The sequence below is a fragment of the Cyanistes caeruleus genome, chromosome 5 (assembly GCF_971803275.1).
Source record: "Cyanistes caeruleus chromosome 5, bCyaCae1.hap1.1, whole genome shotgun sequence".
In the NCBI taxonomy this organism is placed as follows: Eukaryota; Metazoa; Chordata; class Aves; order Passeriformes; family Paridae; genus Cyanistes; species Cyanistes caeruleus.
This window is the reverse complement of record NC_141705.1, coordinates 37,872,643-37,898,468: the sequence shown is the minus strand read 5'-3', so window position 1 is coordinate 37,898,468 and position 25,826 is coordinate 37,872,643. Positions and strand designations below refer to the sequence as shown.

At 34.5% G+C, this 25,826-nt stretch overlaps 2 protein-coding genes across 4 annotated transcripts in view; one reads left to right on the top strand and one right to left on the bottom strand.

The window, feature by feature from the left end:
* The window catches only part of SPOCK3 (SPARC (osteonectin), cwcv and kazal like domains proteoglycan 3), a 428,772-nt gene that overhangs the window by 402,683 nt on the left and 263 nt on the right, over positions 1-25,826 (bottom strand). The window contains exon 2 of the mRNA XM_086890368.1: positions 12,535-12,596. The gene's annotated coding sequence lies outside the window, so the exon portion shown is untranslated. The remainder of the gene's footprint in view (positions 1-12,534; positions 12,597-25,826) is intronic.
* On the top strand, positions 1,543-25,606 carry ANXA10 (annexin A10). 3 transcript variants are annotated; one of them, XM_023924923.2, is made up of 12 exons: positions 1,543-1,591; positions 1,685-1,753; positions 8,347-8,428; positions 10,352-10,446; positions 14,564-14,677; positions 16,507-16,597; positions 16,974-17,053; positions 19,734-19,787; positions 19,918-20,011; positions 21,380-21,475; positions 22,099-22,157; positions 23,206-23,484. In XM_023924923.2, exons 2-12 carry the CDS (start codon positions 1,736-1,738, stop codon positions 23,401-23,403), a joined length of 981 nt encoding a protein of 326 aa, XP_023780691.2. In that variant the 5' UTR covers positions 1,543-1,591; positions 1,685-1,735; the 3' UTR covers positions 23,404-23,484. The 3 variants fall into 3 exon arrangements, with proteins under 3 accessions (XP_023780691.2, XP_086746503.1, XP_023780692.1); XM_086890377.1 differs by lacking the exon at positions 1,543-1,591 and adding an exon at positions 24,123-25,606 and having other exon boundaries at positions 1,649-1,753; positions 23,206-23,328; XM_023924924.2 differs by lacking the exons at positions 1,543-1,591; positions 8,347-8,428; positions 10,352-10,446 and adding an exon at positions 24,123-25,606 and having other exon boundaries at positions 1,649-1,753; positions 23,206-23,328.

Below are 25,826 nucleotides of genomic sequence, written 5' to 3'. Positions count from 1 at the left end.
ATTTCATAGAACAACTGCTTTTGACTATTTATTTATACCCTATTGTTCTCGAATACTTGAATGCAGACTAAAACATAATCCTGTAAACTTAATCTGTTTTCTGTTGCACTGAAGATCAACTGTATGACATTTTAATCACAGCAAGAAAACAGACATAAAATTAAGAGTCTGTAAAAAGATAGGCTTAAAATATTCTTTTATTCTTATCACTGCTTTAAAACATGTATCATCAGGAGACTGAAACCTACTCTAGGTACCACCTTCAGCACCTCTAACCAGACAGACCAGATTCTTTATGGATCATTTTTCTTACCTGTATAGAGGAACTGTATTCCCCAGGGACCCTCAAAGACCACTCAAGATAGAGAGATAAAGTATGTACTTGGTCCAATTACAATAAATTGAAAGACCTACCACATCCCTTATGAAAGAAAAAGAGAAAGGAAAGCCATGCCACTGCAAGCCTGTTTCACATGCGTCTTTGTGAAACTCTTCCAAATGTTTCTAAGGATGCACCTGTAGCCTTTACATATAACATGGGCTGACATGGAAAAGCTTATACACAAATCAATATTGCTGTGTTTATACAAGCCCAGAGATAGCTTTAAAATATCAGAAGAGCTGCTAAGGTACTACAGCTCAAAAAAAAAAGTATTTATTCTTTCCAAAAGTGTCCTAAATTTTAAGGGAAAAAAAAAAACAACATGCATGTTTTAATGTGCTCCAAAGACAGTGATGGATACACTAAGAAAACCAAGAAAATTTGGAGTAATTTAATTCAGATTTTGAGCTACTATCACTGTACGACTATTGGAAAATATTACCCCTCTGAAGTGGACTCAATCAGGATAACAGTAGCCTATGCCTTCCATTCAATTTGTAGTAGAGGATATACAGACCAATTCTACACCTCTATGTTCCTCTATTTTATATTCCTTTGGGGAGTGTGTGTGTGTGTGTGAGAGAGAGACAGAGAAAAAACTTCATGTTATTACTTCATTGTAATGTTTTTTTTTTACAATAATAGTTATCATGAGCAGAAAAATATGGTATTAGCTTTGAAAAAATATGAGTTTACTGTCAGTTGGATAGTTAAGATTCTGTGTAAGTCCTTGAATAGAGCAAACAGTATAGGATTTTTGATCAGCTCTTTGCAGGATTTTGCAGGTTGTAACTTGCATGAAAAGATTCTCATTTAAAGAGTTCCACTAAGGCTACCTAATTACTCTGGGTAACTTATAAGGGCTATAAAGCATCTTCTTGTGCATGCCAACTACAAATAGTTATTAGAGCAAGTGATGAGCTGAGTGATTTCAGCACAAGGAAGGAAAAAAGGAACTAGACCAGATCCAATCCGAAAAGTAAATCATTAACACAAGCACTTTTGATAGGTGAGTGTTTCATTCTGAATTCTGATTCCTAAAATCAACACAGCAGAACAGAGGGTGTCGTGCTAATGACTCTGTTTACTTACATTATAATCACACTTATTCAATACATGGTTAATGACTAAGCACACGGTAAATCTATAAAGCCCAAGGACACAAGGTACCAAGAGGTGTTCTGCTTCATTGTTACTTTGGAGACTAAGGTACTTGGTATCAGTTTGATTGGATTGCTTCTCACAAGTCTCCAAAACAGAATAAGGTTTACCTATAAAAATCGTATTTACTCTTACTTTTAGTCTAGGGAAGCTACTATTCCATCTCAACAGAACTTGAAGACTCATATCAAAATGTATTGCGGAGATTATGTGAGTATAATTATTTTTTCTCCGAAATCTTCCATAAGTTTTCATTCCTCTTGAGTTGTCATCACATGTGTTGGGATCCATTTCCCTTCACTGGTAGAAATTAATCATAGGTGAAGATAATTTATTTGTGATTTGTGTCTAATCCTGGTGTTACTTATATATATCAAGTGTGTGAAATGAAGATTAAAATATAAAGAATTATCAGTTCCTATCAGCCACATAATTTTACACCTTTTGAGGTGAAACAACTCAGGACTCCTTGTAAAGTCCTTTAGGTGGGTTTTCTATGTTTGTGCTTAGCTGCTAAAAAAAGAAGCTAAATTACATACTATCACCCAACTGAATTAAGGATAAAATTATGAATTTTTCAGAATATACCTATTTCTGGCACTGTTTCAGGGGGGGTTATGATTTGACAAGACCATTTGTAGCTGCATAAAGTATTTTAATAGCTTTATAATTTATAAACATTTCGTTTTGTTCATAGCGTGAAAAAAATTTTACAGTTAAAAAAATGCTACCTCTACAAGAGCCACAACACAGGAAGAGTTTTCAGTGATTTTTCCCCGTCATAAAGCTGTACAATATATTAAAGGCTTCACTAATGCTCTTTGAGAAAAAAATGTTTATAGTGAAATTTTAAATCTCCATTCTGGAAACTATTGGAGTTACTATTTCATGACAATGAAGTATGAAATTTCTCTCTGTACCTGGCATACTGATCATTGTGTTCTCTAAGGATTTTCTTTCAATTATTATTGGTATGAATAATGATTCATTCCTTTCGAAGGCTTTTTACATGTACATTTCCAACAAACTTACAGATCAATATGGAATTTTCTAAAGGATAAATATTTTTCCCTTTCTTATTTTTAATAGAAAGTATAATTGGCTAATTATTCCAATATTGCCAGTAAAGTATTACTTCTGATAAAATTATATTGAATATATTTGCTTTTCTAAAGTGAATGCTATTGTAACAGTATTAGTAATATGTTTGGTTTTCTGCAGTTTGGGATCTTATATCCTTTAGTAGACAGTTAAGAACTTAAAAGAGATTTTCTTCTTAGTTTCTTTTTTCCTTTTTCTCTTTTAGTTACAGTGATTCTGTAATCTATTCCTGACAATTTAGGGGAGACAGAAGAAATACTATACCTTGAAAAGGCAGTAGATCAGTTTTAGTTGGAGAAGTCAAGAAATACAGTTTCTTTCCTTCTACTGATTTATTGCAACCAATTATATTTAAATAATTGACACTGCATCTGTATATACTATGTTGTCTGATATTAATGGTAGTACCTTAAAAAATAACTTCCAGAAGAAATTCTTTAAAGTCATTACAACTGGAAATTATCATATTTGCAATAACAACACAGCATTTTGATAGCATTATAAAGATACTCTAATAGATAAGACAATTTTTAACTATGGCAGATGTTTACAACGGTATGTAGGCTTAATATAATGTAACCATTACATATTAATCAGCCTAATGAACTATTTGAGCAGAGGGGACACAGGTTCCTAATTCTGATAACACTGAATTACATCAAAATGCCCCAGAATAAATGGTTTTAATACAATCTCTATATACCCTCTTCTTCTAAACATAAAAAGGCACACTGATAAACCCTTTGTCTTTTCATCATCAGAGAAGCAAGAGAGCAGAGAAGCAACTGTAGACAATGGGGAGCATATCAGTCCCAGGAAAGACAGGAAAACCTGATTACAAGCTTTTTCTGAAAAGTATTGGGAAGGATTCTCAGGTTTGGTAAATTTTTACTATTTATTCCGATTTCCATGTGTTATGGAATGGAAAGGCAGAGAAATTAGGTATTTTTATAAACTATATCACTGGATCCTAGGAACAGACTTCCCTGCTGAGGCATCCAGACAGAATGGGGACACGTAAGGCAGAGCTGCATGTAAACATTCTCCCCTGGATGCTGCTGGTATTTCAAGATAAAGTTGGTCATGGAGCAGTGACAGTGTTCTCTGAAGAGACTCAGAAACAAAATAGCAGAAAAATCACTGTAGTAAATCTCAATCAAGAAAACAGGGCTTATACAGGACTGAGTGGTGAGATTGTTGCATTAATTTCTTCTCTACTCTTCTTTAACACTATTCTAGATTGAGAAAAAGTCTTAGAAGTACACTTTGGACTTTGAGATATTTTTCAAGGAATCCCAGAACATTGAATATACCACTAATTCATAAGCATAAGAAAAATAAAATTTAAAAAAAAAAAAAATCTGAAGTATTACTTTTAAAATGTGCTTTGTTCTTTAAGATAATCTTCTTTATATTTTATGCTACCCATACCAGTAATTACATACATTATCTGTGAACAATCAGATAGGATGGAGTCCCTCAGGATGAAGAATGAGATGGACAAACTTAACAGCAGCAGCCCTGCCAGATTCAGCAATGCAAGGCACCATCATTATCATAGATTACATACAAAAAATGGTTCCCTGTAGTAAGTATCACACGTAAAACTACCGGAAATTAGACAAGATGAAATCTGTGACGTCTCTGAAATACATATACAGAGAGAGATTGAAGGCTTTGGAGAAAGAATTTTCTGTTTAGAAGTATCCCTTCCACTACTGTATCATATATTATTTAAATTAAATGTAACACATACAATAAACTCACAGCAAACCAAAATACTCATGAAATTTTTATTTAATAAAGTTGCACACAAAGGATATATTTTCAAAAGTATAGCTAGCTCATAGCATGTGGTTAGCTAATAAAGAAAGCATTTTATTTTAGCAGACATTCCCTATGGGAAATATTCAGACTAAGGAGTCTGACTTCAATTGTTTGTTATCAGCAGAATGACTTACTGAACAAATATTATTAGAAGGTTGTTCGTACTTTAGAATGCTTTTTCCATCACAAGACTGAATTGCCTGAAGTTTACACATCATAATTTGATAAAAGCAGCCTCACCTTTTACTGATACTTTTGTTGAACTGCTTATGACTTTGGTCAGAAAAAGCTGTTACTTCCTTGCACATGCACAGAAGGAAGGTAAATTTCAAGTATCATTTTCCAGAACCATTATAAATTTTTCAGTCCCTTTTCAATCTCTTTCATTGTTTTGATTCATTCCACCAATACCACACAAACCTGTTCTGCTCAGCTTATTTTGGCTTACAAGAGAGTTAAAAGAACATGTGCAAACATAGAGGGATATGTATAAAGTGCCCACCTGGGCCACCTCTGTGGAGACAGATCTGTGTTCTGAACATGAGGATATCTTGAGATCAGAAAGAGGAATAAATACCTTAATGTCAAAAATCACCAAATCACCTCTGGAGATTTACTTGCCTTATCTTTAAGTGCTTCGACACTTCATGAGAAAAAAAGCAAAATATTTTTGATTTTTTTGGTTCTGAAAAATAGATGTTCCCTTCACCAGGATGCTGCAGAGGAAAGACAGTATGAAAACCATTTTTCCATGTTCAAATACAGCAGTTTGTCTAACCCACAAAAAGGCCAAATTGCTCTTGGAAATTACTTTCCTCTGATGCTTTTTGAAGACATTTTCTTTGTAATGCAGAAAAGTCTGTCATACTGAATCCTAAGCTCGCAATGAAAGCTCTAGCAAACTGATGACTATGTCGTAAGGGATGCTAGAATCCAGATATCAAAATTAAATTGTGCCATTCTTCACATCTTTTCAGTGACTATACCAGACATTTCCCATGTTTTCTTCAGAAAATTTGGCTCTATTGGAATGCAATCTCTTCTGAAGTTCTGTGAAAATATTGTTCGGTGGGTGTGAGGGAACAAAATTCTATTACCAGTTTTACAATACAGCAGTTGAAACTCAAGAGTCATTTATCCCATTGGCCTATCATTAGCCAAATAATACATGCAAACTTTGGACTCAGCCATGGGAAAAACCATATTTTACTTAGCCAGTGGTTGTCTCAGAAAGGATCCAATGCCTTGTGAATGTAGATGGCACAAGGAGAGGAAATTAACTGTAAATAAGCAGAAAAACAGAGACAAAAGAATCAGGAAAGAAAACCAACTTGTTTTTATCTGCAATATTCAGAGAACAAGTTGACACCCAGAGCATAATGCAAGTTTCTTTATTACTCAATCCCACATTACTGAGACTAATGTGAGTTTCATAATGTTTACTTATTTAAAATATTTTATTGGAGAAATTCCTCTTAATTTCTTTATTTGAAATAAATTATAGAATTATTAGGTTGAATAGAGAGGTGGTAGGCCATCTACCCCAGCCTTTGTTTATTAAGGGCAGGAACCAAGATCTCTCTGAAATCAATACAAATACTTCCATTGATGCTATCTGTGAAATTAGGATAAAGTTCTCGTAATAAGAATGTTGAGCAGTCCAAAAATGTCCCTGCCCTTCTCAACTTACAAAAATATTTCTATTACTTTCTCACAATTTGTTTTACTTGTGTGGATGACTTGAGGAGCATTGTATTTAGAGAAATGATATTCAATGAACATAAACTCTTCTTCTGACATCACCAAGACAACCACAATGCAATTTTCACTTCTGTAGATTTAACTTTGCCATGAAGAGCAATTTCTGCTCATCCTTGTAGTCATACACCTTAAAGCATGCAGAAGAAAGGTCATGAGACCATAGTGGTAATTTTCCTATGCTTTCCAGAGCTTAGGGAAGCAAAAAATATTGCATAAGTAAAATCAAAATGGCCATAGACTCAAAACTGGTCATGAACACAGAAAAGATCAGTGATTTAGCTGTTCAATGTGTGACACCACAAACCTGGATATGTGAAAGGAAATACTTTGAGATAACTAATCTTTACAGGAACTGAGCCTGTACAAAGCTGATGCAGAGATGAAGAGTCATCATCAGTATTTTAAACTACATTCAAATAAGTGCACACGTCCTATGTTTTCTCTTTTCCTCACCTCCACCCTTCTGACCAGCAAGGGCTGTTATGAATTCTTGATTTCTGAAGCTAATATCAGTGGATCCCTATTCTACACATACATTAAGTGCCACATGAAGCTTAGGTTACACAGACAATTCTCACAATGAAAAGGAAGGCAGGACAGAGCATATATTAAGGAAATGTCTGCAATTCACTTTAGTTACAACAACATATATTAATCTAAAAAAATTAGCTTAAGTGTCACTGTATGCTCTATGGTCAATATTTATCTCCCTATTTACAAAACACTTCTTTTTCTCAGCCTTTTCCCAATTGGTTTATGTGTAAAAAGGCCCTACATACTTTATGCTCAGCTGTAAAAGTTGGGCCTTGCATTTAAATGATGAGCAGAAGGATGTCAGTCTACCAGTGAGTGCTTTTTTGTGTACAGGCATGCTGGTCTTTTAGTACTTTTTAAATAACTCCTCCAAAAATCTGAGATTTCTGGCTATGCACTTTTTCTCACTCAGCCACAATTTGTTCATACCTTTGCTTGGTAGGTTCAAAGTAATGATCAAACATATCAAGAAATGGTGTCTTCCTTCTCAGCTAAAATACACAATTCTATTCTTGCTTGGTGCTTTTTAATTCCTCTGCTTGGATTTCAAGCCAGGCAAGAGTAATTAGTGGCCATGCACAAAACTTGTGTGTATGTCATCTTGTGTGAAGGAACAACGTACAAAACACTTCCAAGTGTATGTAAAGCAGGCAAGTAAACAAACAAATTAATTAGCAAAATCCATGTAAGCCCTGATTCTAGGAAGTATTTGTAAAAATACCCCATTCATACTTATAAAATAAATCCCATTTTTATTTGAAATGTAAATATAAAGTTAGTGGTGTTAATTTTAATCAGATGCACTGACTGAGTCCAGGAACCATCATAAAAGAGAACCTTTATATTTGGTACATCAGGTAAAGCAGATAGAATTCTCAGGTTAACTAAAGAGGTTAACCAGGAGACAGAGATAAGTATCTGTCAACCTCAGTTATTTTCTCCTGTTTGTATGGGTCTATGTTTCTATTAAAATTAGTTCTGTTTATTATTCACAGATTTATTAGAAAGAATAACAAAAAATACATTAAATAAAGGATCACTGAAATTGAAATAATTTAATCAGTTACAAAGCAACTAGAAAATTTGTGTTGTCTTCTACATGGCAATCTCAAAATTATCTCATACTTGGCAGTAACATCACTGCTTTAATAAATCACCAGGTTTGTAAGCAACCTATGGATCTCATTCATCATTTTCTCATTAGGTCTTTTGAATTAGAAATAACATGAGGAATAAATACTGAAGACTGTCAGGGATACCACAGATTAACTTTGAAATATAAAATAATATTTTCTCAAAAGGTTGGTAAAGAGATTTACATTTTAATGTAAATCCTCACCATTTTTTTTCCTATTCAGGCCTAACTCATGCTAGGGGCAACTTCCTCCAACATGGTCTGTCTTCCTATAATCCTTAAACTGCAAGTTTAAGTTCTGTTTCATAAATCAAAAACTATACATCCTGCTCCCCATGAAGCAAAGAAAATTAAAAGTTATTTAAATTTGGTTTGCAACAGAATCACGCGTATCATATTAAAAATGTTAAACAACTGAATTAAAGTCTATTTTTTCCTTTTGTAGACACAAGGAACAATTCTCCCTGCTCCAAATTTTAACCCTATAATGGATGCCCAGTTGCTAGGAGGAGCCCTACAGGGAATTAGTGAGTATCTTGACAGATTCTAACACCAATTTCCTCTTTTTCAGAAAGCTTTCATAAAGCATTAGGCAAAATATGAACTCGTAAAATTATCACCACCTATCTGCAGATTCTTCAAGGAATCATAATAATACATACTGATGATGTCCAAATAAATCATTTGCATCTACAGGAACTAAAAGTTGATCAAGATTAATCTAAAATCCTTACCAACACTGACAGTAATGAACATTTCATTGAGAAAACAAGAAAAACAGAATTCTATGTTACATCACTAGAGTGAGGCCCAAGAAATGAAAGGATTTTAATTGTAACTTCAACAATTAAGTGCTACCAAGATCTGCTAGGTCTCTTAATCAGTCATAAGAAACAAAAACAAATGGAGTAGAAAGTTTAAAGAATTCATTATCTTTGCAATTTTTGCTTTCAGTGTTTGTTCCAAAAAATCTTTTGTTCACAAAATCATTTTCCTCAGTTCAGATTTTTGTATTTTCCTATTGAACTTTATTGGTATTGCCAAGGGTCAAAATATTGATCTATTTTTTTTTTTTTTTGTCTGAAACATTTTTTTCACTTTAAAACTGTTTTCTGTATCAGAGCTTTTATATCAGCTGGGCTTTTCACAAGATTGTACAGCACCAAATCTTGCATGCTCTTTTCATTTTTTTTAATGAAAATGTGAGGACTCAGATTTAATGTTGAATGAACCATAATAAGAATTATTCAACAAGGGAAATCTGAATTATCTTTATGATCAAATTGGCTACAGATGAAAAGTTTTAAACATCTCCTTACACTTCAAACAGTACTTTTAAGGTAATGTTGCTAACATGAAAATATAGAGATGATATTCTTCATTTAATACTCTAAATTCAAGTACATTAACCTTAATTTTGGTCTTCCTATCAAAGTACATGGAACAAAGCTGCAATTTAAATGACAAAATAAACAGTTCAGCTTCAGAGGAGGTAAAGTCACCATATCCTTGACAGGCACTGACACTCTGACCCTCAATCCTGCACAAGACATTCATTCTTATGAAGATGTTCAGTCACCTCTGCTGTCCAGCTGATACCAGTGGTAATACACAAGTGAATAAATTGTTATATTTATGTTTTTAATATTTCCTATATCTGTATCCTTCTCAGTTTTTACTATAGAGACTATGAAAGCTGTAAAGATTCCTAGTGATAACTGTTTTCTGAAAAGTAAAAAGGAACCATTATGTACAATATCCCAACCCTTAGGATGCAAAAACATTTCAAAACTGCAAAATAATTTTCTAAATATGTTAATTATATTACTTTTCATAAGCAATAATACTGATTCTATAATAGTGATTCATTATAGAAGTATGTTCTACCTATTAAGCAAACCATCATAGGTAACATTCAATAAAATGCCCTTTAGAAATGGAATAAAATACTATATTTTAAAACTTCATAACTTACTTTATACAGTTCCTTTGAAATTATAACTTCGAGTTTTTTAACAAATAATCTAACAGCAATTTGTCATCCCCATGAAAGAGATCCCTAATTCTTAAATGACAATTTAATCAAAATCAACAGAACACACAAGTATGACTTCCAAGGCTCAGCCACAAATCCTGCTACGGGGCCTAGTTCAGCATCCATGAAAGCCTCTGTTTTATCAATGCTTTTAAATCCATTGAGCTTATGAGAGGTGATGATGCATCTGGTAGCAACACTCAGCTTCACTTTTTGATGGTATTACACCAGGAAATGCAAGATACACAAGCAGAATAAATATAACTGATGTTGTTAAATATTAGTGGGATATTAGTTTCTTGATCATTTTTTTCAAAAAATTAGTATAATCTTCTTAAACAAAACACAAGCAATCACAAATATAAGTCATTAACAGCAGTTTGTTTATTTAGAGTCTATGTCATTTCCTTTTCAGGCTGCGAAAAAGATGTGTTGATTGAAATCCTAACTCAGCGTTGCAACTCCCAGCGGCTCATGATTGCCGAGGCATACAGAGACATGTACAGCAGGGTACGACAGAAACACTTTGTACTTTCATTAGTTCTTTCTCTCCTGTCTCCTGTGCAGCTGTCAGCCCTTCTCTCAGGTCAGTCACTGGAACCACAAGCCTGTCAGACAGCTGGCACAACAGGCTGGCACACAACTTTGCTTGTTGGCTATTGATACCTCTGATGGTACCACCTTGTCATTTCTACAGCAGAAGTACTGTCTGCCACACACAGAGTTAAAAGAGGACAGGAAAAGTTCCTTCTACAGTCCACTCTTCTCTATTGACCAACCTAAAATTTCTGAGCAGACTTAGTTCTTCCTTTTTTGGGGTTCTAAAATACATTTTTTAAGTTTTTGGAATAAATCATAAAATAGTATTGCACAGTAAATTGTATAGTACAATAGTATTGTAACCAAAGAAAAACACCATACAAAGAGTTATAGGCTTTTTGTCTCACTCACATAATGATTAATGTTCGCATCTCAAGCACTGACATTTTCACACCTCATTCCATATGATCTAAGATCACTATATCACTATAATCACTAAGCACAACACTCTTCTGAGCTGCTTAAAGTTGCGAATCTTTGAAAGGTGTCCAAAAATTTTAGGACATAAAAAGTTACTTTTTTAAAAAAAATGTATTCTGTCTATACTTACTGTATATAACAATGTAATTTTTTTTTATCCGAGTTCTTAAACATACACAGAAATAGACATTCTCATTATATTTCCAGATATATTATTGCTAACCAACTAACTTCGGGAAAGTTGCAATGCCTGCATTTTTCTTAGCTGCTACAGCTACATAAAGATAAAAATAATATTAGCAACACCTTTTGCAAAATTCCTGTGGAAGTCATGAAAAGCACAGTGTGAAACTAGATATTATTTGATTAAATTGACTAGACATGTCCTTCCCCTGAAAGAAGCCAGACAAACACTTTGTAACAAAATCCAGTTTTCTTCATTTCCTGAAGCCTGTAAAACCAAGGGCTCGCTGGAAAATTCCTTGAAGGCCGGTGTCTGCTTGCCATTGAATCGATCAGCAAGAGTGAGAACAATGAGTTCGCATAAATGCTACCACATGGCCATCTCTCTTAATTAGGGTTTACTAGAAACAGTTCATTCAAAAATTCCTCATTATGTGCTTCTTTTACACCACCAGTTCATTAACCAGAAGAACACTGTATTTTTTTTCTTTGGGTAGCCACAAAGTTTTCTAGAGACAACCTTTGTGCCAACTCTATACTAAAATACCTCAAAACCACTGACCCCTGCATAAGCTCAAACTGTCCTAGAACTGGAGAAAAAAGAGCTGGATTTAATCAGTGTAGTGGGTTGATTTTGTGTTGTTACTCCTCTTCAGGAGATCAATGACTTTATTTGGACTGTTAGAAAAAAAAAATTAAACACAATAGTTGCAGTATTTTAGATGTAGCCCTGAATGAATAAGTATATTTTATAGAGACCATAAAAGAACAATAAGTGAATCACAGCTATCCACCTTCCAACGACTGTTACAATGACTTAAATCAGTGCACCTAAATTATTAAACCTGTTTTTCCTATTATGATGTATTTATTAGGTTACTATCACACATGCAAACCACACTAGTTCAGTGTTTATTCATGCAATATTCCTCACTGAGTTTTAATGTCACTTAGAGAAAACTAAAGTATGTCTACCGAAATCTACCCAAAGTGCCTGTGATGTGAAGCACCCAAGCCCATTCTTTCCAAGTGTTCATTTATCTCCTTCACCACTGGACAGTCATTCTCTACACCATCCATAGCAGCTGGCTGGCTTGTTTTAACCTTTTCTCTACAGTGTATCAACTGAACCTATCACTTTAAAAAGGGAAAATATTTAAAATCTTTTTATCATGTTTTTATCTTTAATTTCTGCTATCTGATACATGAAGATGATCTAGAGATAACACAGTATCACATTAAAGAATTGGCAAATGTCCTTCAGGAATGCAGTTCGTATTCACAGAAAACAATTATTGACTTGCTCACCACTAATGTAGTTGGCTTTTCTTTTCAAATCAAAAAAATATAAATAAATCAATGAGTTATGAAAACATATCACCTTTAAATTCATACCTCTTTCAGCCATACGAGTCAACATGAAGTGCTGTAAAGCCAGTGGACACAGACCCAAAGACCTAGAAGAAAGAAAAAAGCCAAAGAAAACCTCAGATGTCCATTTTAAGAATATCAGTCTCTAAATCTATGACTTATAATGGAAAGGAAAGCCAAGAAAACGGTTTCATATTCCAGCAATAGACTACAGAATATTCTAAAAATCATGGAACATACTCCAATACACCCACAATTTTAATTCAAATGAATTCATTAAGCACTGGCTATACTCTACAGTGCAAGATTCATCATGACACTCTTGACACTTTCTAAAGAAACCCCACCAAGAATGTGATGTATCTTGACTTGAATTGCTCCAGTTGTGCTTTGAAAGACAACTCAGCACACATCACACTTCCCTGGCTGTTATTTGCCCCACTGGTTATATTGCGTTGAGCAAATGCACCATTTGGCAATCTCAGTTTATGAGTGGTAAACACCACAGGACAGAGAAGAGACGTGGCAAGGCAAAACCAGTTTTAACCTTCTCAGTGCAAGTCATGGAAAACCTGTTGGTCCAATCCTTTTCCCTCTTTATTTCACTTCTCAATCTTCACTGCTTAGTATGGTAGCCACTATGGCCATTCATTAGACAAATGTAAACTGAGACACATCAGAAGGAGAGAAATATTAAAAAAATAAAAAAAAATACCTGAACTAGCTGCATGATTCAGACATACAGAGAAGTTTTAAGATTCCTTCTTACAATTAGCCTTCAAGGATTTCTTACAGCAAAGATGATTAGGAAATTAAAATAATGACAACTTAGAGTTGTCTTTTCTTATTTCCAATACTTTCTTTAGTTCTGATTGCAGGAGTAATTTTTAAGTAGTATCCGTTTGTATTATTAATCCATTTTCCCACAGGCATGTTGTCAGAAGTAAAATGTCTTAATTAATTAATTTCTACTCCATGTGTGATTTAGTGATTGTCAAATGAATCTGAAGTACATTTGCTGAAAACTGTGTGTGTTTCTTCATCATAAATTTAATTTTTAATATGCATATGTCATCCTTCATTGCTGCTCTAGCTATTAAATTAATTATATTCAGAAATGTATCAAAATCAAAGTACAGACCTGAAAAGAATACAGTTCTGGAAACACACTCGTTTATATAATGGAAACTGTTTCTGGCATGCCTTTCAATTCAAACATAGACTAGAATATATCTTACAGGTGTCTAGTGCTGCACAGAAAATATTTTTTAAAAGACTGCACAAGTGTCCTCAATCAGAAATGGGAAACATCAATAATAACTTAACAAGATTTTGGTATTTGCAGAGTTTTGAAGGTTTCTACTAGGAATGGGGAGAATGGGGAGGAAACTCTGATCCATTACTCAGCTATCTGGCAAGAAAGATCTGAGAAATATGAGGAGGAAAAGGGGTGTTCCATGTTATTAATGCAGCATCTATCAAAAATAATGAATTCAGTTTGAATGTAAAATATAACTTAATTGAAGCACATAACCTTCCAGCTATCCAAAGCTGATATTTTTATATACTAGGAGCAATACAGACGATTTTTCTTAAATTATTCACATCTAAATTGTTTGGTAACACTGAAAAAACCAAAAGAAACCACCTGTGTTTTATGAGAGCCATCTTCTTACGGTGCTTACCTCTCTGGGATTCACACAGGGAATATGTTAAGGGAAGCTGCAGATGCTATCCTGTGATACTAAGTTTTTCAAGACCTTAATAGTTGCACTTAAACGACTGCATTTTCTTCTCTGTTCTAACAAACTGAAAAACCAACAATCCATTGTGGCCTACTGGCTTGTGCACCTATTCTCATCTTGTTCACACTAGTAGAACAAGCACATACTATTTAAAAGAATATTTGTTTACTTAATCTTAGCCAGAATTCATCTTTAACAGTTCATCCTTAATCATTTACAGGGAAAACCACTAATAATTTTCTAAGATGTTTTAATAAAGTGTGACTCTAGAGATAATCCTGTCAGTGAACTTTCTTTTTCTTTTCAAGGATCTGATAACAGACATAAAAGAGAATCTCTCTCATCACTTTAAAGAAGTTATGGTTGGCTTGATGTATCCACCTGCCTCCTATGATGCCCACGAGCTTTGGCATGCCTTGAAGGTAATCTTCATAGTCAGACTTGTTTAGAGTTGCAGTTATTAATTAGAGTACAGAGATACGTTAATTTGTTATTTTTGTTTTTACATTTCATTGGTTGATAAACTAGAGAAAATTAGTACACTGGAGTAGTGTACTATCATATAGCCCGCTAGTCAGGAGAAATACAGTGGTGTTTCAAGTTTATTCATTGGTATGCTAAAACTAGCATAAATAATATCCTTACCATGGAACAAATACAACCCATTTAACACCCATGGTAAATTCAGAAAATGAAGAAATATTTATACAGGGACATGTAAGGTGCTGTTTTTGCAAGCACTTAAGCATTTATGTATGTTACAAACCAAATTTATTTCCACAGCCAGTGCCATGCAGTAAGGCTCCACCTCTCTAAAGACCAATACTTCTTTAGCAGAACATGTCTTTGCATAAACACTTACAAATTACTCTGCGACAAAGCAGTGGTAACTCCACTAAAACAGAACTGATTTGCCATTTTGAAGAAAATATATCCTTTTCTTCCCTGGATCTGAGACTGCAATCCTCACACAACTGAAGTTTTAAAAGAAAGAAAGAAAGACATTTTTTCAAATATCAAGTCATTAAATGGAGAAATTCATTCCCACAGGGCATTGTGGAGACCAAAAGCACAACGTAGTTCATAGATGACTTCAATATATTCTTTGAAACCAGGCTGACTGTTGGCTATTGAAAATAACAATTCTTCTCAGGAAATTCCTGAATTACCAACTCCTAAAAGACAGGAAGGCATATCAGAGTTCAATCCTGTTTTCATTTTCTTTCCATGAATATTTGCTACTGTCTGCTGTCACAAGGAAGACACAGATTACACGACTTTGGGAAAGATGATTTATCTTGCCAATTTTGAGAATTCTGCCTCCACCCCCCCCACACCAAAAAAAAAAAAAAGAGTTAATAGTTTTTTCTTGTTCTTCAGACACTTAATTTCTAGAACTACTGGTATGTCTTTATTATAGTTGGCATTAAAAGGATTTCAAAATATCATTGCTAATAAAGGAATCTTGTCTTTCATTAACATTATTGACAAAACTGCCAAAGTTTATTATTTCCTAAATGTGGATCAAGCTCGAACTTTCTTACAGTATTCTATCTTGACCGGGATTCTTATGGCCAAGGTAAAAAAAAAAATCAGCTCATGTGTATCCATGGGCTCTGAAGTTCTCCATTTATCTCAAATGCACAATAGTCATTAACACTATCCATGTGCATATCAAAAGCACCACATCCTATGTCAATTGAAGTTTACAAAATTAATTCACACCCTATGGGAAAATACAGTGATTTGCAGCACTGCATGTACTCCATGGTGCTTTCCTTTAATACCAAGTTCTATGCTAGATATTACAGATTGTAGCATCCCCAAAAAACTTTAAAGAATATAAAAAAAAAAGAAGATAAGAAGATAGAAGACCAACATAATATCTGTGCTCATGTCTGCTTAAGATTTCCTGAACACTTGCTAGGGATATGCTCAATCTTTGCTTCTGATTTCTTTCAGCAAACAATAATTCTTACTAAAGCTCTGAAATTATTCCCATTTTGTTTCAGTCAACACTAGTCTTGCTTCATTTCCCACTTGCTAACGTACATGCTGAAATTCAGATTTAGAAATGTATTTGAAATATGAGATTTTAGTACTAAAGTAATTTAAACAGGTAGATTATGCAAAAGTACACTACAGTAATTGCTATTATTTTGTTATTTCTGACAAGGACAGCATTGCTTTCTTCTAAAAATTGGGATTTCTACTACATGACATCTTTTCATATTCACTTCTTTCTGTACAGGGCATAGACACAGAAGAAAAATGTCTAATTGACATATTAGCCTCAAGATCAAATATGGAGATCTTCCAGATGAAAGAAGCCTACCTAATGCGTAAGCTTTTTTACCAAGTGCAGAGCAGCAGCTGTACTATGTGTGTTCTGGAGGTATTAGCACTTACAAAGGAACAGAACTACAAAAAATGACTTCTCAGTACAGACTGGTTCCCTTACCACATCCTCTACCATAACTATATACAAAAGGTTGAAGCAATGTGGTGGGTGGGTGGGCAGGCCAGTGGGGAAAGTGGCTGAGGGCCCCCAGCAGGGCCAGACAGATGTACCAGCCCCACAGCCAGGTCCTTGTAGAACCTGCCCAGGTTACACTGGACTAGAATAAACCTATTTAACCTTTATTTGATAATCTTCATTTGTACTATTCCGATCATGTTCATTTGTGATTTAGATTGTATGTTTTTGGTTTAACATAGAATATAATACCGATCTTCAACAAGATATTGATTCTGAGACTTCAGGTCACTTCAGAGATACACTCATGAACCTTGCTCAGGTACTGTAAAAATGAGAACTATGACTTATATTTCTAAAAGATTCATAATAACTTTCAATAGTATTTGATAAGTTTTACATTTTAAGGTGACTGTGATTAAAGCTAGTTCAGTAGGGCTGCACCTTTAAAGAGACAGGAGGGAAGCTGATGAGGAACAGAAACTGATTCCTTCATCTATTCTGACTTAGACTTTGGATAGCAGATGGAAGCAAAGGTAAACAAATTATTTTATAAAGTCCCATTGGTATTCAACTGCCAACCCTTTGCTCCATCTGTCTCATCTCAAAAGGAGAATACTTGCATGTACAAATGTGATTGTCATTTTTAAAAGCATGTGCTTTCACCATTATCAAAATATATTATAAGCCAGTCAGACATTATGAGAAAATAGATATATTCACATTTGACTAAGAAATAAAGAATTAAAGAGTTTACTGCTTAAAATATAATGTTGTTTGTGATACTGCATATGCTAAAACACAAAATGCTAGCACAAAGACAAAGGAATTATCACTTTTACATACCAACTTTTGCAGTTTTACCAGTCTGTAGTTTATACAACAAAGAGGTCATCCTTGTCATTCTCATTGTAGTCACTGTGCTCATTATCTTTAAAAACTTTTGTAAACCAGAGTAACAAATAATGGACTGCCATGAGATAACAGCATACATAAGGTGTATCTGTAATTTTATATATGTGCATGTCTGTGCAAAAACTTCTTACACTAATTTGAAATAACAGTAGGCTTCACTGAAGTAAAAAAGACAGAGGTTTCAAAAACAGAAGAGGAAATATAAAGAGGAAATATTTTTTTCTTGCGCTGGATGTTTTTTCACTTATAATAAAAATTCTTCATTGCTTAAAAATTAAGAGTTAGAGATTAAGCAACCTCACTTCTCATAATTATTAAAACCATGGGACATACTTTATCCATCAAATGAACCAAATTTAAAATAATCTCAGATTATATATTACCAGTCCTAATTTTCTTAAACTGCAGGTATTGATAAAGAGACCTAAAATCAGCAATTACATGGCTAAAAAAATCTGCTATTTCACTCAAGGAAGAGTTGCAGGAAATTTCATCTTGACCCAGTTATACTGTATACTCCTGAAGATTGTCAGTCAAATTGCTCATGCTTCATATCATCTTATATTAAAAGTCAGTGATACTTCATTAAAACATACCCTTTCTAGTTCTATAACCATGCAACACTTCCAGTGCATCTTTCAATGCTTTTTTGCAGAAAACCTCTGCTTTGATTTCTATTAAATCAGACTACTGAGAGAAATCAACATGCTCCACATATGCAGGGCAAACTATTCAATTGCTATAGTATTGTATTTATGGTTTTCATGTCCAGTCTGAGGCAGATTAGAAGTTATAGGTTAGGGTCCTTCCTAAAGAAATTAATAGAGTTATAATAGTTTCAAATTCAGGCTAATTAATATTCTAGTCTGAGACAAACAACTTATTCTGATTTTCTTTTTTTGAGTATTAATTGAAATATGATAATTTTCTACAATTTAAAACATAATTATACAAATGTTACTGGAGAGAGTGGGCATTTGACTCATGTAGAGTATTATTAAAGTTATTTTATTGTTCACTGCCCTGTCTTTATTCCTTTGTTTTCTTGTGTATGTAATTTTATACAGCCATTCCATCATAATACACTTCAGATAATTTATCTTACTACTAGAAATTTAACTGTGTGAAATTCTCAGCATTTAATTAACATGCAAATTAACATTTTTAACAAAAAGAACTACAAATAAGTCTTTCTACAAGCTGAAAGCCAATACCTTATTTTAATCCTCCCCTTCACATGTAAGGTAACATGACTGTAAATTTAAACTAAATTGCTTCAATCACATATTATTAAGGCAGTAATTTACATGAGCTTCAGATTCTTAAGAGTTCTGCAAACAAGGCTGATTTGTATCCTTACAAGATGACTAATGGTTATAAAAGCAATTCCAAAAGTAGTGTGCTCTTCGCTTTTTCTGACTATATAATTAAGATCATAGTGTGTTTACTAAAGAATTTTGCTTGGGTTGTGTAACTGGAAAGCTATTAAATGTATGGGAAAATTGGAAGTATTCTTTTGGAGTTTGTGTATCAAAGTTGTCAATTTCCTAGTCTTGGATCTTAATTTTAGACAATGATTATGAGCAAGCAAAATCTCCATTATTTGATGAGCTTGCTCCTATGGTTTGTGCAGGAAGAAAAATACATTGAGAAAATATTATTTATGGTAATATGCATATTGATAAGAACTAATCAGTGAATGGAAAATGTTACTCCTATCCTTGTTTTCCCCCCAGTTACATATTAGAGTAAACAATATAACATCCATAATTCTGAAAATGGTGGTGGTCAGGTAAAAAGTTATTTAAAATAAGACTAAAAATGGGATAGTTTTATCCATTTCCCCCACTTTTTCTTTTTACAAGTCTGTTTGTCATTCCAGAATTCCTCTTATTAAAGAAAATTAAGACACAATATGATAACTTGCAGATGTTGTCCACATTTGCAAATTCAACCATGTAGTATACTGATCCAACCTAAAAGTCTGTGTTATCCCAAGAAATTAATCATAGCTTCATATACAGAGAACTTTATATTCCTACAGTAGTTTAGTATTTTGAAGAATATGTATCTCTTTTTTGCCTCAGGGAACAAGGATGGAAGGATATGCAGACCCTTCTACAGCTGCTCAGGATGCAATGGTAAACATGCTCAGATATGAAGTTTTCAAACATTAAAAAAAAAAAAACCAGAAAACAAATGTTGAAAAGTGATTTAGGACTTACTTAAAATATTTTGTGTGGTTCCCCCCCCTTTTTTCTGATATATTAGATTCTATGGGAAGCATGTCAGCAGAAGACAGGCGAACACAAAAACATGCTGCAAATGATTCTCTGCAACAGGAGCCACCAGCAGCTGTGGATGGGTAATCCAGCAGTTCAGCTGTTTCAACACAGAGTGGAAAGGAAAAATGTGACTCACTAAGAAGCCTATGCTTTACATGCCAAGACAGTCAGTGTGCAGCAGGACATTAGCCTGAAACCTAAGTGTGAACTGTTGGAGCTCTCAGACTTCCACTGATGTTAATGGGAATTTGGAACTAATGCAAAACTGAACTTTGCCCGATGACTACTGACAGCTGTAAACAGAACAGGCATCAGGATGCCAAATAACTCAGAAAAGAATGTGTGACCAAAGAAAGGCAAATGTTACAGCTGCACTGTCTACACGACACAAAAGGATGAGGGAGATTTTTCTTAACTATTTTATTCATTTTTCCTAAGCAACTCTAAAGGGAGAAAACACCTTGGGAGAGCTGGATGGAGTATTTTCAACAAACATTTGCATGTGAAAACACATTCCTGTGTTGAAGCTTTTCCCAAGAAGTTTCATATAAGTTTTGGATGGGAGCACTTCAGTGTTTACATCTGCTCTCAAGTAATGAACATAAACACAGAAACACAAGAGCCATTTTCATTTAAAACAGAAAATCAAACATAGCTACAGATTGCAGGAAATTTATGTGAGCTCATCCAAATCTTCCATTGTAGAAAATAAACCTATTTTATCCAGTGACAAGTTTGAATTTCTGCTCTGCAGTCGAAAAACAGTCTGTCTGCTGACAAGTTTATCACTGTGCAGCCAGCTGTATTTCTTACGTCAGCTTCCAACAGTAGCTTAGAACTACTTTGCTATCATGGATCAACAAATTCATTCAGCTGATGATGACAGGATTAACACACCTGCTCTATGTTCTGCTCTCTTCCTGATCTCTGAGGGCCCTGCCTGTACTGTAGTCCTCCATAAGTTTTGTAGTCAGCAGAAAAAGAATTTTCCTCCTTCCCTAAGAAAGCACACCCTGGATATTTGTGTGTCTGCATATCTGTATCTTGCAGCGAGCATGCACGTCATGCACATCCTGGCTCCTTGCCACAATCCAGGAATCTTGCCAGTTTTAGCCAAGCCAAGCAAGGAAGTTGTCTTACTAGTGAGTCGTTCTTACAAGTGTCATAAACAGATGTTGCTAGATATGTGGTATGCATTCATTTTATACTGTAGGCTGATGAAACCAAGGGGGAGAATGTCCTAGAAGCCAGGTTTCAGGCTATTCATTTAGGTTGCCTGACCTGGGCAATATAAACATAATGAAACACTAAGAATAATAAGGGTAAAAAATAAACTCAATAGTTATAGTACTGGGGAGAAGCAAAGGAAAAATAAAGATAAAAAAAGGCGAGTCATTATTAATGAACCAAAATAAACAAGACTTTTTTTCCACCCCCCCTCCCCCAAGTTTTCCAGGAGTTCCAAAATATCTCTGGGCAAGACATAGTAGATGCCATTAATGAATGTTATGATGGATACTTTCAAGAATTACTGGTTGCAATAGGTAATGTAAAGACATTATTTTTACTAGCAGCAATCTCTTAGTATATTATCTCTTGTGCATCAAGAATATTATTTTTCTGATAATTTATCCACTGTAATCTGCTATATTGTACAATAAAACTTTCAGAGATAATTAGAAAAAAAATATTTTTACTTTCCCATCTAAAAATTTATCTATGCAGCACTAGCTTCTGACTGAGCAGGACTAGTATCTACTTTAATTGATAATAAACTTTGTGTGATCAATGATAAGGGCATTTTCAACTGATTTTACACATATTAAATAACCAGCTAAGTTTTCAGGACTTTGGTGGTATATAAATAAGTTCCAAGCTTTATGTACATTTGTCTTTCATTTATAGAATATGGATAAAAATATTTCCACAAATAGGACATGTGAATGTATTCACTGATGTTTAATAGGCCCTTTGATGCAACAGCAATGAGGACCCACCACCAAACTTTCAAAATTATCAATATAGTTGTATTAGTGAATATCAGTAGCTTAATTTTATCCTGACGCATGGACAGCACTATTTAGCTTTATTTTTCAAGGAGTCCAAAGCCTAAATAAATTATTTTATAACAATCTTCTATTTACCTGTTGCAACTCTTCCCTCCTAGTTCTCTGCATTCGTGACAAGCCCTCCTACTTTGCTTACAGGCTTTATAATGCAATTCACGTAAGTAGTCATTATACTTAATGTCATAAAAAGAAACTTCCCTATTTTTTTTTTGTTTCTTTGCTTGTTTGATTCTTCCTAAACAAGTAGTTACAAATCAGTCTCTGCAATCTTTAAGGTATGATTTGTGTGTTTTATTGTTGTTGGTACCTACATAAATTTCATAGCAGTAGTGCCTAAGCAACTAAGCAGTAAAAAGTGCCTAAGCAGGAGAAGTAAAAGGTTAAGTATTTAGATACCTTAAAAAATTATCTGTCTGCTGTCATTTTTTTTTTAATTGAAGACTTTTTTCTATGCATGGTAACTCCCCCTGCTGTACATTATTCTTACTACGTTATTTTTTGTCTCTAGAGATTTAATAAGTATGGCTAAAACTTAAATAATAAATTAAGGTTACACAAAGACAAATGGTCATATTTCTTTGTAGGACTTCATGCAGATTCTTTTATTTTTTTTTGTGTAACAGCTAACTTCTTTTGACTTTTTTGCTGCCACTAGATGTCCCCATTCTTCACACAATGACATCATGAAACTCTATTTAGAAACAGTTAAAATAAAACACATCTAAACCCAAACTATGTAAATTCTAAAGCTATGGTTAAGAATCTCACAGAAATCACATGAGGCAGCAGTTTTTGTGAAATAGATTACTGGTCTCATTATAGTTTAAACAGACTCCACAACAACAGTCACAACTGCTAGTCACAAACTGAATTCCTAAGAATACGGACAAAAGTTTGTCAAATTTTCTTTTTTAAAAAATTTCAGTGCATGGATAAATCACTGGCATACGGAGATACCCCGTTATTCAGTTACATAAATTGTATTATTTGAAATTGTATTATATGAAAACTCTGTAGGATAAAATCCTTAGACTCCTTTAACATCTAGAATACCTTTAGGGGTAGACCTTTTATATGTTATATACTTATATATCCCATATGGGTATATATTGTCTTTATCTGTTAAACATTCATATGAGCACACACAGATGGGCAAACTATCAAGTTTCCTCTCATTTTCTTTTTTCTTTCTTTTTTCATTTTAGGACTTTGGGTTTCACAATAAAACAGTTATTAGGATCCTCATTGCCAGGAGTGAGATAGACTTGATGAACATACGTCAGCGATACAAAGAGAGATACGGGAAATCACTCTTCCATGACATTAAGGTAAGTTTTTGCAAACTTCTGCATATATTCAGCACTGGTATCACACAGACTGTACCACTCTGTTTAACCATTTAGTTTAAAATAAAACAAACAAAAAAGCAAGGTGTAAAAACAATAGCACATTGTCAGTGCCTCAGTTTGATTTGAGCAAGCAATTCACTCTCAACTCACTCTCTGTGATTTTATCCTTCCCCAATGCAAGATGTGTATGTAAACAGGGTATGACAGTGTGTGCTGAACAAGAGTTTGTATGAGTGGTTTCTATACTAATTGATAACATCTCATGTTAATCTGTAAGGCTAGGCTGGCACCACTTTTGTGCAAAACTGAAGTAAATATCTTATTTTATCCTTGTGCTTAGGTAGTACCTTCACAAACCCTGCTCCCCTTGTACTCCTGATCTGATTTTTAAAACAAAACTTTGATTCTGTTTAATTGCACAAAAAAAATGTCTCTTGCTAAGACACTACCTGTTTAATGTCACTATAATCCATCTGCAAGATGCGCAGCAACTTTACAAAATCACTTATGAATTTTTGGTATTGAACTTGAGAATTAACAAATAGATTTGATCCAGCCTTTCAAAGACAGATTGTTTCAAGGTGCCCAAGCAACCAAAGGCCATAGCAAGTGAAACTGAAAAAAATCTCAGCCTAGAATCCATGTGAAAACAGTGTAATGTTTTACAAAATCTTATAATAGTCTAGTCTTTGTCATATACCAAGAAAAGAAAAATTCAGAAAACCTACAGTCAGAGAAATGTTGATTTTTTGATTTTTTTTTTTTCCTTGCAGCATTTTGCTTCAGGGCACTACGAGAGTGCTTTACTTGCTATCTGTGCTGGTGATACAGAAGATTATTAAGAAGATGAACTCTGAAGGCAGTGCAAACCTATTTTAAATAGAAATTGAAGCTATACGCAATGCACTAACTGTAAGAGATCCTTATTTCACATAATAAAATGGCAAAATCTGTGTGTACTGCACTTTTGCTAATATTAAATATTTCTTGAGACAGGAAAAAATATTGGCAGGAACATGGTGTTTCCCTAGTTCTAATTAATATTTCTGGTTTTATGAGTAATGTAAATTAATGGAGCAAGTGGAAAAATTACTCCATATAAGCACTTATTTATCATTTAGTGTCAGAACATCCCAAATATTTATCAACAGGCTCTGGAAGAATTTATTCACTTTCACACTGGAGAGAAAAATAATATTTTGCTTTATTTACATTTAACAAGAGGATTTCTTCCTTTAAGGATTTTTTTTTTTCCTTCTCTTTCCCACTTCCTATACCTCATATTTTATGCTCTTGAACATTGTAATTTTAGTTACTATCAGAATAAGCATCTGCCCCCATCTATTATCAGTCACTCACCAGAGTGCTTTTATATTCTTTTACCTAGTTAGCTCACATACTTAATGGCCTTTCCCCCATTCTGCTTGAAACTAAAGTAAAAATTAGAATCAAGTACTCCATCCATTCCAGTGCCATGCACTGGGAAACCTGGAAGATGAAGCATTACCTAGCTTTAAGCAGAGAAGCTCCAGAGGATTAAACTCTGAATTCCACTTTTACCTATCTCATTTTAACCATTAATATCGACGTCGGAGGCATACTATCTCATACTACATATGAGAGCACGGAGGCATTATCCAGGATGCCCTGGGTGGTACAATTAAAGAATTGACTGCTGCCGGGTAACATTGCACCTCCGAGTGAGGCTGAAGGATGCGGCGCTCCCTGGAACACCCGCGAACAGTCTGAGATAGCAGCTGGTGACAGCAGCTGGAGACAGCAGCTCCCACAGCAACAAGGAAAGCCAACAGAGCCCAACCTCGACTTCTCGCCCCACGGAAAAACGTGACGCTACTTTAAATATCGCGGCTCTGTTGAGGGCAGCCTATCCGTGAGCCTTCCAGCCTCCGCGTATGTGCCTGCTGTCAGCCTCTCACGGAAACAGAAGTGAGGGGAAGTTCACTAAAATATCTGCCCGTGGCTTTTCTCCCGCCGCCACAAGGTGTCCAACTGGACACAGACCTTCGGGGTGTTTTTAGAGAGGAACTTGCTGCAGGTGCAGTCCGTGTGACCGAATAAAGCAGTGCTACAGAAAGGCACAAATAAATACGTGGTTGTTTTTGTGCCGTTTGCACCTGTCGCTTCCCTCAGCCTCTGGAAATAACACCTACATAATTACAGCGTATCTGGCTTCTTTGCAAATACAGACATCGTGTTACAAATATATTGATTTATAATAAAATTTCTTTCAAATCTCTCTTGAGTTTGACTCACTTCCAAACACTTCGGGCGGGTAATAAAATTGTTAAGCCAGAACTTTGGAAAGAACGGCTCTGGGAGTAAAAATGGTTTTTTTAAGAAAAAGTTTGGGGGGAGATAGAGGGAGAAAGGAGAATGAGCTGAGCACTGTCCCAATTGCTCAGCACTAACATAATTCTAAACCGAAGTTACGTTCTGATTTTGCAACTGTAGCTGGA